Source organism: Chiloscyllium punctatum, chromosome 24 (genome assembly GCF_047496795.1).
Source record: "Chiloscyllium punctatum isolate Juve2018m chromosome 24, sChiPun1.3, whole genome shotgun sequence".
Taxonomy (NCBI): Eukaryota; Metazoa; Chordata; class Chondrichthyes; order Orectolobiformes; family Hemiscylliidae; genus Chiloscyllium; species Chiloscyllium punctatum.
In genome coordinates this window covers 54976303-54989428 of record NC_092762.1, presented here as the reverse complement: position 1 = coordinate 54989428, position 13126 = coordinate 54976303, and the positions used below count along the sequence as shown (strand labels likewise).

Here is a 13126-nt window from a genome sequence, read left to right as displayed (position 1 = left end):
TTATTTTCAGAGGAGGTGGTGGAGATGGGTATAATTATGACATTTAAAAGTCATCTGGATGGGTACTTGAATGAGAAGGGTTTAGAGGGATATGGGCTAAGTGCTGCCAAGTGGAATAAGGTCAGTTTAAGATAATTGGTCAGTATGGATGAGTTGGAATGAAGGGTCTGCTTCCATGCTGTATAGCTCTATGACTATTAATAAAAGGACTCAGTTCTCCCTCAGTGTGGGGTTGGATTCTGGACAGGCAAGTGGAAACCTGCTAAGCTACAAATTGACAATAAAATGCTTGTAAATCTCTGGATGTCTTTTGCTACCTCATTCAACATGGACATTGGTCTCTTAAACGCACAATTCTTCCCCAGATGGTCAGCCAAATGGAGTACTTTGGGTGTGGTACTGGACTATAGCTGAATTTCATTGGAACTCTATTGAGCAATGGATGTTCTGTCTTTCATGCAAGGAAGGGAAAAGATTGTGTTTTTAAATAAAGAACAAGGAACACAAACTAGTCAGCCAACAAGTAAGAGTTCTTCATGTCACACATTTTAATGCACGAGCAGATTTCCCAGTGCATTCAATGAATTTGTCATTTTATAATGATTAGGACATCGTCGTCAGAGAATGTTGGGGCAACTGTGACAGACTGAAAGGCACACACCGCACATAAGACTTTTAACGTCAACAAGTATTTGCTCACATAACTAGTGCAGTACTAAACTCAACTAAACGACTTGGCTAAAACAATATAAGTATAATGATAAATGTATGAGATTGAAATTTGATTTTAAATTGTAGTGAGGGTGTTGCAAGCAAACAGGGTTCAAATTGCATGAAGGCCGCAACTGAGGTCACTTTTAGAAGCCCCTAAAAAACCCTCAGAAATTCAATCATTGGGCCAGCCAGTGAGAGGGAAGTTAAAAATCACACAACACCAGGTTATAGTCCAACAGGTTTAATTGGAAGCACACTAGCTTTTGGAGTACCGCTCCTTCATCAGGTAATTGTCACCTGATGACAATCATCTGATGAAGGAGCATCGCTCCGAAAGCTAGTGTGCTTCCAATTAAACCTGTTGGACTATAACCTGGTGTTGTGTGATTTTTAACTTTGTACACCCCCGTCCAACACCGGCATCTCTGAATCAGTGAGAGGGAAGTTAGCCTCCTCTCTCCCTGCTGCCATATGTGGGAGAGTCTGTGAGGACTGTTCCATCATCCACAGATTATTCTCTCCTCTGCTTGCTGCTAATAGGCTCTGCTGGTTCTCATTAGTGTGTGGGTTAAAGAGAGAGTGAGACACCTGCTGACTTTGAGGGGATGTGAGAGAGAGAGAGACACACACACACACACACACACACACACACTGCGACACTGCGAGACTGCAAAGGTTGAGAGGAAAACAGAGACAGACAGACAGACTGCCAGGCTGTATGAGAGAGAGAGAAAAAATAAGAGAGACAGACTCCAATGGAATGAAAAAAAAAGACATAGCCCCCATCAGTGTGTGTGAGAGGGAGAGGGAGAGGGAGAGGGAGAGGGAGAGAAGGACTTCAATAAGACGACAGGCAGACTTAGATTTCAACACGAATGAGTGAACAAGTGTGGTAAATTGAGTCTTTACATGTGGGTTTGTTTGTTTAGATAATTTCATGTCTATAAGACCATAAGACATAGGAGTGGAAGTAAGGCCATTCGGCCCATCGAGTTCACTCCACCATTTAATCATGGCTGATGGGCATTTCAACTCCACTTACCCGCATTCTCCCCGTAGCCCTTAATTCCTTGTGACATCAAGAATTTATCAATCTCTGCCTTGAAGACATCTAGCATCCCGGCCTCCACTGCACTCTGCGGCAATGAATTCCACAGGCCCACCACTCTTTGGCTGAAGAAATGTCTCCGCATTTCTGTTCTGAATTGACCCCCTCTAAATTTAAGGCTGTGCCCACGGGTTCTAGTCTCCCCGCCTAACGGAAACAATTTCTTGGCATCCACCCTTCCCAAGCCATGTATTATTTTGTAAGTTTCTATTAGATCTCCCCTTAACCTTCTAAACTCCAATGAATACAATCCCAGGATCCTCAGCCGTTCCTCGTATGTTAGACCACCCTTCCAGGGATCATCCTTGTGAATCTCCGCTGGACACGCTCCAGTGCCAGTATGTCCCTCCTGAGGTGTGGGGCCCAAAACTGGACACAGTACTCCAAATGGGGCCTAACCAGAGCTTTATAAAGTCTCAGTAGCACAACGGTGCTTTTATATTCCAACCCTCTTGAGATAAATGACAACATTGCATTTGCTTTCTTAATCACGGACTCAACCTGCATGTTTACCTTTAGAGAATCCTTGACTAGCACTCCCAGATCCCTTTGTACTTTGGCTTTATGAATTTTCTCACCATTTACAAAGTAGTCCATGCTTGTATTCTTTTTTTCCAAAGTGCAAGACCTCGCATTTGCTCACATTAAACTTCATCAGCCATTTCCTGGACCATTCTCCCAAACTGTCTAGATCCTTCTGCAGCCTCCCCACTTCCTCTGTACTACCTGCCTGTCCACCTATCTTCGTATCATCGGCAAACGTCGCTAGAATGCCCCCAGTCCCTTCATCCAGATCATTAATATATAACAAGAACAGCTGCGGCCCCAATACTGAACCCTGTGGGACACCACTTGTCACCGGCTGCCATTCTGAAAAAGAACCTCTTATCCCAACTCTCTGCCTTCTGTCAGACAGCCAGTCCTCAATCCATGTCAGTTGTTTATTCCATGTCAGTATTTATGTGTAGATGAAGATATAGCAACACCCATGCCCGCCTAGAGCTTTTCTCATTCCAACCTTCAAGCAAAGGCTCTGTCGCATCACCACTGAGATCACAGTTTCATCACAGCATACCTCCAGTGATATCTACATACTCTTTAATCCCTACTATTACATGTGGCTGTGCACTGCTCCGGAAATCAACTACCTGACGTCCCATTTTAACTTTTCAAAATTATTCTTGACTGCTTTATTTATTTGCTGGATCATTGATCGGTATGCTGGAGTAAATAATGTAACAATGATCTTGGTGTCAACCTACTTTGCAACAGTGGGTTGACTAGCTCTTTTGTAAAATTACCTTTGATGTGGCTGAGGAACCATTTTGTGTATCCTCTCTGTTTTAAGCAGCAAGAAGATAGTAAAAGCCTAGTTGTAAACTTCAAGATTTGTGCATATGTGATGAAGTTGCATTGGCTATGATTTCACTGGCCTGTGGAAAGTGTTAGAAAAAGGCCAGTGGAACTAAAAATGTGGTTCTTAAGAAAATATCAAGGAGAGTCCTTGAAAACAGAATTAGATTGACCCCTGCAAACAATGCATTATTCCTGCATCTACAATCTTTCAAACGTACATCTGTTGATCACACAGCACTGACTAGTGGAACAATAGCTTATTTATAGCTGTTTGCTTTCCACCTTAGAGTTGATTTCTTCGTTGCATTGAAATATTATAAAGACAATATGAGTCGATTATGAAAAAGATTCCCTGTAATTGACTTTCTTCTCAATTTCAAATGAAATATGGTCATTGAGCTCAACCCTAACTGGTTTGCATAGCATTGATGTAATCTATTTCTCACAAGCTGATGGTCCTTATTTATTTCAGATGGATACGCTTGAATCTCTCGGACCTAGTATCAGTGGTATGGCAAGATGTCCTTATGATCCCAAACAAGCCAATGTTGCACTCTTTGCTGGTAAGAGTAGAAACTTTAGTCTTATTGGCTAAAACTCTAATTATTTAAACTAATTTGGCAACCACTCACGAAGAACTACATTTAATAAAATATTTTAATTGGGCTAGATTGCATTGAATATGTCTCAGTTTCACGTTTTTATTTGTTGGCTTTAATACCTTCATAAGACAATAGATTGTCAGGCATTGTTAGAGACAAAAAGACCAGAAAGATCTTGGGCTTAGCCTGCAGTATGTGGAGAGATTCCTGAAATAAGGATGGGCATTGGGCAATTTGACCATGGTCTGAGGCATTATTGGATTGAGAGGAAGACTGAGTCAGTATCCACAAGAGTGATGGTTACAATGGGTTTGATGTAGAAAAAATCTTTGCTTCACAGGGGCAAAAATCAGAAAAAAATAACAGCCAGTCGAAGATGTTAGGGGGGCTAAAATAAAGCATAGAGTCATACAGACATAAGCAGAAACTTCGGTCCAGCTGTCCGTGCCAACCAGGTATCTTAAACTAATCTAGTCCCACTTGCCAGCTTTTGGCCCATATCCCTCAATCCTTTCCCATTCTTATACCCATTTGGGTGCCTTTTAAGTGTTATAATTGCACTCACCTCTACCACTCCCTCTGGCATATATACACCACCTTCTGTGTAAAAAAGTTGTCCCTCAATTCCTTTTTAAATCTTTCCCCTCTCACCTTAAACCTATGCCCTCTAGGTTTGGACTCCCCTTCCTTGGGGCAGAGACCTTGGCCATTCAACTTATCTACGTCCCTTGTGATTTTATAAACCTCTATAAGGTCACCCCTCAGCCTCCTACACTCCATGGAAAAAAGTCCCAGCCTTTTCAGCCTTTCTTTATAATTCAGACATACCAAGGGTCTTAGTAACATCCTTGTGAATCTTTTTTGTATCTTTTCCAGTTTAATAACATCCTTCCTACAGCAGGGTGACCAGAATTGTAGGCAATACTCCAAACATGGCCTTGCCAATGTTCTGTACAGCTGTAGCATGATGTTCCAAATCCTGTTTAAGTCCTGCCTAGGTTTGTCTTATCAAAATTCAACACCTCACATTTGTCTAAATTAAACTCCATCTGCCATTTTTCACTCCACTGGCCCAGTCAGTCAAGATCTTGTTGTACTTTTAGATAACCTTCTTCACTTTCCACTAGATCATCAATTTTGGTGTCATCCACAAACTACTAACTATGCCTCCTATATTCTCATCCAAATTGTTTATATAAATGACAAACAACAGTGAACCCAGCACCAGTCTTTGCAGCACACTGCTGGTCACAGGCCTCCAGTCTGAACAACAATCCTCGACCACCACCCTCTGTCTCCTAGCATCAAGCTAATTTTGTATCCAGTGGCTAGCTCTCCCTGGATTCTATGCGATCTAACAATAGACAATAGATGCAGGAGTAGGCCATTCTGCCCTTCGAGCCTGCACCGCCATTCAATATGATCATGGCTGATCATTCCTAATCAGTATCCTGTTCCAGCCTTATCTCCATACCCCTTGACTCCACTATCTTTAAGAGCTCTATCCAATTCTTTCTTAAATGAATCCAGAGACTGGGCCTCCACTGCCCTCTGGGGCAGAGCATTCCACACAGCCACCACTCTCTGGGTGAAGTAGTTTCTCCTCATCTCTGTCCTAAATGGTCTACCCCGTATTTTTAAGTTGTGTCCTCTGGTTCGGCACTCCCCCATCAACGGAAATATGTTCCCTCCTGCCAGAGTGTCCAGTCCTTTCATAATCCTATACGTTTCAATCAGATCCCCTCTCAGTCTTCTAAACTCAAGGGTATACAAGCCCAATCGCTTCAGTCTTTCCGTGTAAGGCAATCCTGCCATTCCAGGAATTGACCTCGTGAACCTACGCTGCACTCCCTCAATAGCCAGAATGTCTTTCCTCAAATTTGGAGACCAGAACTGTACACAGTACTCCAGTTGTGGTCTCACCAGGGCCCTGTACAGCTGCAGAAGCACCTCTTTGCTTCTATACTCAATCCCTCTTGTTATGAAGGCCAGCATGCTATTAGCCTTCTTCACGACCTGCTGTACCTGCATGCTTGCCTTCATTGACTGGTGGACAAGAACACCCAGATCTCTCTGAACAGCCCCTTTACCTAATTTGATACCATTGAGGTAGTAATCTGCCTTCCTGTTCTTGCCACCAAAGTGGATAACCAGACATTTATCCACATTAAACTGCATCTGCCATGCATCTGCCCACTCACCTAACTTGTCCAGGTCACCCTGAAATCCCCTAACATCCTCATCACATTTCACCCTACCACCTAGCTTTGTCATCAGCAATCTAATCAGTCCACCATGTGGAAACTTTTGAAGACTTGCTAAAGTCCATGTATACACCTTACCCACCACTGACGTCAGGCTCACAAGTCTGTAATTCCCTGGCTTTTATTTGCAGCCTTTCTTAAATAATGGCATAACATGAGCCAGTCTGCAGTCTTCTGGCACCTCAGTCATGGCTATCGCTGACACAAATATCTCTGCTGAAGACCCCACAATTTTTTCCCTAGTTTTCCACAATGTCCTGGGATATGCTTGATTAGGTCCCAGGGATTTATCTACCTTCATACAACTTAAGACTCCGGCACCACCTCTTCAGTAATGCCACCTCTTCAAACTATCACTATTTATTTCACTGAGTTCCCTAGCTTCCATGTCTTTCTCCACTGTAGATACTGACGGAAAATATTCATTTTAGGATCTCACCTATCTCCTGTAGTTGCACACATAGGTGGCCTCACAGATCTTTAAGGGACCCTATTCTCTCCCTAGTTACTCTTTTGTCCTTAATGTACTTGTAAAATCTCCTTGGTTCTTCTTAGTCTTATCTGCCAAAGCTATCTTATGTCTCGCCTTTGCCCTCCTGATTTCCCTCTAAAGTCTACACCTACACTTGCTATGCTACTCAAGGTATTTACCTGATCCCAGTTGGCTATACCTGATTTATGCCTCCTTATTTTTCTTGACTTTAGACCCTCAATATCTCAAGTCATCAGTGTTTCCTATTCTTGCTAGCCTTGCCCTTCACACTAACAGGTCCCTGAATTCTCATTATCTCTCTTTTGAAAGCCTTCCACTTACCAGACATTCCTATACTCACAAAAAGCCACCCCAGTCAACTTTTGAAAGTTTCTGTTTAATACCGTCAAAATTGACATTGCCCTAATTTAGAACTTTAACTATGGACCTAGCCTATCCTTTTCCATAACTATTCTAAAATGAATAAAATTATGGTCATTGGTCCCAAAGTGCTCCCACACTAAGACCCTACCCTCTTGCCCTGCTTTATTTCCCAACAGGAGGTTGAGATTTGTCCCTTCTTTAGTAGGGCCCTCTATATATTGATTGAGTTTTCTTGAATATACTTAACAAATACCTCTCCATCGAGGCCTTAACACTATGGCAGTCCCAGTCTATGCTTAGAAAGTTAAAATCCCCCAATATTACAACTCTATTGTTCTTACGGCTATCTGAAATATCCCTACATATTTGCTCCTTGATTTCCCACTGACTATTGGGAGGGGCTTGTTGTACAATTCCATCAAAGTGATCACTCCCTTCTTATTTCTCATTTCCACACAAATAGCTTCACTGGGCGATCCCTCAGGAATATCCTCTCTAACTACTGCCGTGATGTTTTCTCTAATCAAAAATGCCACACTCCCTCTTCTCTTGCCTCTGTATCCTTCCTATAGCATCAATATTCCAGAACATTGAGGGATGCTGCCAGTCCTATCCCTCTGAGTCGAAAAGTGTGGCACTGGAAAAGCACAACAGGTCTGGCAGCATCCATGGAGCAGGAGAGTCAATGTTTCGGGCTTAAGTCCTTCAACAGGAGTCCTATCCATCCCTCAGCCATGTTTGTGTAATAGCTATGAAATCCCAGTCCCATGTTCCCAACCATACCCTGAGATCATCTGCCTTACCTGTCAGGCCTCTAGAATTGAAAGAAATGCAGTTTATTTCATCAATCTTCCCTCGTTCTCTGCTCTGCTGCTGCCAGCCTTGTCTTTTTAATTGCTGTCTTTAACTTCAGTAACAGGTTCAACATTCTCTCCTGTCTGATTACTGCTTAGTATCTCACCACCCTGCCAGACTTGTTTAAATCTTCCCGAATGTCTCTAGCAAATCTCCCTACTAGGATATTGGCCCCCCTCCAGTTCAGATGCAACCCATCCCTCTTGTGCAGGTCACTTTTGCCTCAGGGGGGATCTCAGTGATCCGAAAATCTGAATTCCTACCTCTTGCCCTCTCTCCTCAGCCATGCATTCATCTGCCCTATCTTATTACCACTCTCATTAGCACTTGGCACCTCAAGATTACTACCCTTGAAGTCCTGCCTTTTAACCTCTTGCCTAACTCCCTCTGTTCATTGTGCAGACCTCATCCCTTTGTCGATCCATGTGTTGGTACCAATGTGTACAACGACCTCTGGCTGCTCACGTTCCCCTTTGAGAATTTGTTGTAACTGCTCCAAGATGTCCTAGATCAAAGATTTGAAAGGAAGATCTTAAAGAAAGCGAGAGAGATGTAAAGTAGAAATTTCAGAGAGAATTTCAGAGCATGAGGTAGCTAAATTCGTGACTGAATGGATTGGTGGGTTGAAGTGAGCAGAGAATTTGCAAGGCCACTTATAGAGTACTGGGGTGGACTGGAACATCTGTCATGCAATAGGACTTTACAAAGTTATGAATGGATGAGACAATGAAGGGATTTAAACAGAGGATGAAACTTTCAGATTAGAATATGGAAAGGAACGGTCTCTTGTAGACAAAATTGATGAGTTTGAGGAATATGATGTAACCAGGAGAGTTTCAAGTGAGCTAAAGATTATGGAAAGTGGGAAGCTAACTAGAAAATCATTGGAATAATCAAATCTGGAGATAACATTGCAAATATGTGGTTAAGATATTTCATCTGCTCGTCTATCTTTACTCCTGTCATTTAAGGAGGGCAAGGAAGGTTTTCAAAAGTAGGAATCCAAGTTATCAGGAAAGAACAGAAAGTCTGGGCACTCGAAATGATGGTCTTATAAATTTGAAAGGAATTGATGACATTGTTCCAGGTAAATGTTTCACAATAAAGGTGATGAAGATTAGAGAGACTTAGAACTTCAGATGTCAGGAATGTTGAGGGAAGCAGAGTTGAAAGGAGCTAATAACTGTGAAACCTTGCAATATTACATCATTGTTGAGGCACTGCATAGACAGTTTCCAGTCAATCAGGTCAGAGGTGTTACTACACACCTCTAGAGCAGCTGGGCCTTGGAGCTGGAATTCCTAGTTCAAAGGTAAGAACACTACCACTGCACCGTATGAGTCCCTCAGGCACTCTATACTATTTGCTAATCATTGAGTTCAGAGATATGTTATTACATCCCTCTGGGCCAGGTGGGACTTGAACCTGAGACTTCTGACTCAGAGGTAGGGACATTAACACTGTACCACATGAGCCCCTTAGGCACTCCACAATGGGTTGAAAATCAGGTGAATTCTACAATGCTGAAAATGTATTGCTGGAAAAGCGCAGCAGGTCAGGCAGCATCCAAGGAGCAGGAGAATCGACGTTTCAGGCATGAGCCCTTCTTCAGGAATGAGGAAAGTGTGTCCAGCAGGCTAAGATAAAAGGTAGGGAGGAGGGACTTGGGGGAGGGGCGTTGGAAATGCGATAGGTGGAAGGAGGTCAAGGTGAGGGTGATAGGCTGGAGTGGGGGTGGGGGCGGAGAGGTCAGGAAGAAGATTGCAGGTTAGGAAGGTGGTGCTGAGTTCGAGGGATTTGACTGAGACAAGGTGGGGGGAGGGGAAATGAGGAAACTGGAGAAATCTGAGTTCATCCCTTGTGGTTGGAGGGTTCCTAGGCGGAAGATGAAAGAGCGCCTCATCTTCCGCCTAGGAACCCTCCAAGGAAGAGCGCCTCATCTTCCGCCTAGGAGCCCCCCCAAGGAAGAGCGCCTCATCTTCCACCTAGGAACCCTCCAAGGAAGAGCGCCTCATCTTCCACCTAGGAACCCTCCAAGGAAGAGCGCCTTATCTTTTATCTTAGCCTGCTGGACACACTTTCCTCATTTCTGAAGAAGGGCTCGTGCCCGAAACATCGATTCTTTTGCTCCTTGGATGCTGCCTGACCTGCTGCGCTTTTCCAGCAACACATTTTCAGCTCTGATCTCCAGCATCTGCAGTCCTCACTTTCTCCTTGAATTCTACAATGGCCAGGCAATCTGCTACTCCAATGTCAATCCCTCCTCGTGTAAAATTTGAAAACTGTTCCAATTTTAATCGATTATTGAATGCTTTTCAATTAAATGCTGAAATGTTCCTAATTTTCTGACACTAGATAATAAACTTTTCACTGGGACGGTCACTGATTTCCTAGCGATTGATGCTGTCATTTATCGAAGCTTGGGTGGCAGTCCAACCCTCCGAACAGTCAAACATGACTCCAAATGGTTCAAAGGTAGGTCATCTAACAATAAGAGTACGTAACAAAGAGAAGATATGTAAAAAATCTTGTAACATGGCAACTCTTGAGTTTATTGTCGGCCCTCACAGCCAAATTTCACCAGAGACATTTATAAGAATTATACCCAACCATAGCAAAGCAAGGAGGACAATCGTTCAATATGGATGGTTCTTTTGGCACTGACAAAATCATCAAAATTGAATTGACATTAGGAGTGTTGCAGTACCTCATTGGGGTTACATTTGATAAGTCATTTAGTGGAGGGTCCAATAGTGGTCATCTCTCCTTTTCTGTTCACTGTCATTCACCCTGTATAGGTCACAACTCAATTCAAGGTCTTAAGTTAAGTTTCAGTGAGAAGCTTCAGGACTGTTCTGCTCCTTTATGATAGGGCATCCTTTTTCTTGGATGTGGTGGATAATTCATGACGACACCATCATAATCCTGGCCTGGAACTGATCACCTTCCCCTCTGTGGCACAAACTCACAGCTCATCCTGTATTGCTGTTGAGCCTAATCCAAGAAAGTGTAGTTTGGATATTGAGTGGTGCTGACACCTCTGGCCTGGAAAACTCCAGCTCCCACAGTCTAAGAGCATGCTTAAAAATTGCCTGTTAATATAATGTAGCCAAGGCTGATTGCTCAGCAAAACTGAACTCAGTGGATTCATCGGAAGAGAGTAAGAAAGCAAAGTGACTTTAAGGCCCATGGGTGAAATGAGCTGATATGTTTGTTGCATTTTCTGGACTCTCAATCATATCCCTGCCTTGCAATCATTTCCAAGTATCTGCTAAACTCTATATAATGCATATTGTTGGTGACTGAACCCTAAAATCTTCTGAATCAGCGAGGGATGAGATTTGTGGAGCCAACAAGAGTTCACAGAAACAGCCGTGAACAGATGATGGGAGACAGCAAAAAAATCAACACAAGTTGATAGGAACCATTTTGGGAGTCATAAAATGGAATATGAAATTGCCTAGAGCAGCTGGAGAGATCAATAAAATTTATTCTTTTATCTATACTGCAAGGAACACAGGGAATAAACATTAATAATGTTATTATGCCAAAAGTATCACGGTAACTGCACTTACCCCTGGAGTACTTTCCTGAAGTATAGTAGATTATTACAAATTTCCATACACTGAATATTTATTGCATCTCTCATCAAACAAATATTTTGGCCAATAATCATTGCAGAAATGTTAGTCACTTCTATGGATCAGTGGGTAAGGTGTTACACTGAGCATTACAAATCAACAAGGTACTAGGGTTCAGCTCTGATGAAGAGTCATCTAGACTCGAAACATTGGCTTGCGCTCTCTGTCCATGGATGCTGTCTGACGTGGTGTGATTTCCAGCATTTGTCGTTTTCAGTACAGATTCCAGCATCTGCAGTAATTTACTCCTATTAGATTTTGATCCCTGGTCTGTACTGACTCAGATATACTCAGCCAGATCAATAGTTAGACTAGGGCTCAGCAAACCTGATCTAGGAAGGGAAGATCCATCCAATCAATCTACATACCCCACATCTGATTAGACCAATGACACTGGACTGGAAAACATATATATGATGCTTCATGAGGTTAGGCTTAGCACTAATGGCATAGCTTGCTAACACAGTGGTCCAGTTACTTACAAAAGAAAAATATCCACTTGTAATGGAGAACCATTTTACAGAGTAAGAATATAATAATATACATTACTTTCATTCATGCCTATCCGTTCATAGGCATGTTTTTCCAAATTCAATTTTTCTGATTAAATGTAACTGAGTAATATATATGTTTATATATTATATATAGGTAATAATTTTTGACTTGTTAATAATTCCCATGGCAATTTAATCAGGAGTGCAATATTTTTCTTTCAAATCATTCTTTCTTTGTAGCTGGCTCTGAGTTTCTGTTTTTTTAACATCTATACTTACCTCCTAAAAATATCATACATATTAAAAAATATCAAGTGTAGTCTCATAATAAATGTAAACTTTGATATTAATGTAGCTTCTCTTCACTGCACCTAATTATGTTTGTGCAATTTGTGATGATTAAAGGGAATTACAATGAAAACTGAGTCAATACAATCGCAGTAAAATATTCATTACTTTGAAAGGTGTTCAACCAATTTACAATTAGATTTTTTTTGGCTGATGGGTTAATAAGTGATTAATATGATGTTTTACTTGATGTCATTGCTAAGGAAAGGCGCTCGATTAAATCTTACCTAATTTCCTTCCAGAACCATACTTTATCCACGCTGTAGAATATGGTCGACATGTTTTCTTCTTTTTCCGAGAAATTGCTATGGAATTTAACTACTTGGAGAAGGTCAGTGGGAACTTTGGGGTGACGTGATTGCTGAGGTGTACACCAAATGAAAATTATGTAGCAAGAAAAATATTGCCAGTATGGATAACAATGCTTTGTCCTTCCTATATGTGGGAATTGAAACGCAATCTCAATACCTTTTAAGAGCCTCCTTCCTTTACTTGCCATCCAAGTGTGGGGTAAAGCTCACAAAACTGGAATGGGAACAGACTTTTTTGGCTTTCAGGTACAGTCCTTCAAGTGTACTAAGTATAGTCAGGTTTTCCCAACTTGTTTGAATTGGTTGAGGTAAGCGATTAAACATTAGTAATAGATCCAAGAGGTTTGGAAGAACTTTGACCCAGATATTGTTGACATATCCTGATGGGTTATGTGACCCCATACTGCGTAATTATATATCATTATGTTTGACCTCATAGCTGGCATCTCACTTCTTACTAAAACTTCCAGTGCTACAACTCCAGATCAACAGCTTATCCCCATGTAACTTGATTAAAGGATCTGTTGTACACAGTTGATCTGTGCAGAGAACAGTTCTGTGGATCTCAAATCTTGCC

The 13126-nt window shown here is 42.0% G+C and overlaps 1 protein-coding gene across 8 annotated transcripts in view; it reads left to right on the top strand.

The window, feature by feature from the left end:
• The window catches only part of sema6bb (sema domain, transmembrane domain (TM), and cytoplasmic domain, (semaphorin) 6Bb), a 559267-nt gene that overhangs the window by 435881 nt on the left and 110260 nt on the right, over positions 1-13126 (top strand). For all 8 annotated transcript variants that reach the window (XM_072593864.1, XM_072593857.1, XM_072593863.1 and 5 more), the window contains 3 exons: positions 3651-3741; positions 10111-10230; positions 12481-12569. In XM_072593864.1, the coding sequence (XP_072449965.1) occupies positions 3651-3741; positions 10111-10230; positions 12481-12569 (300 nt within the window). The remainder of the gene's footprint in view (positions 1-3650; positions 3742-10110; positions 10231-12480; positions 12570-13126) is intronic.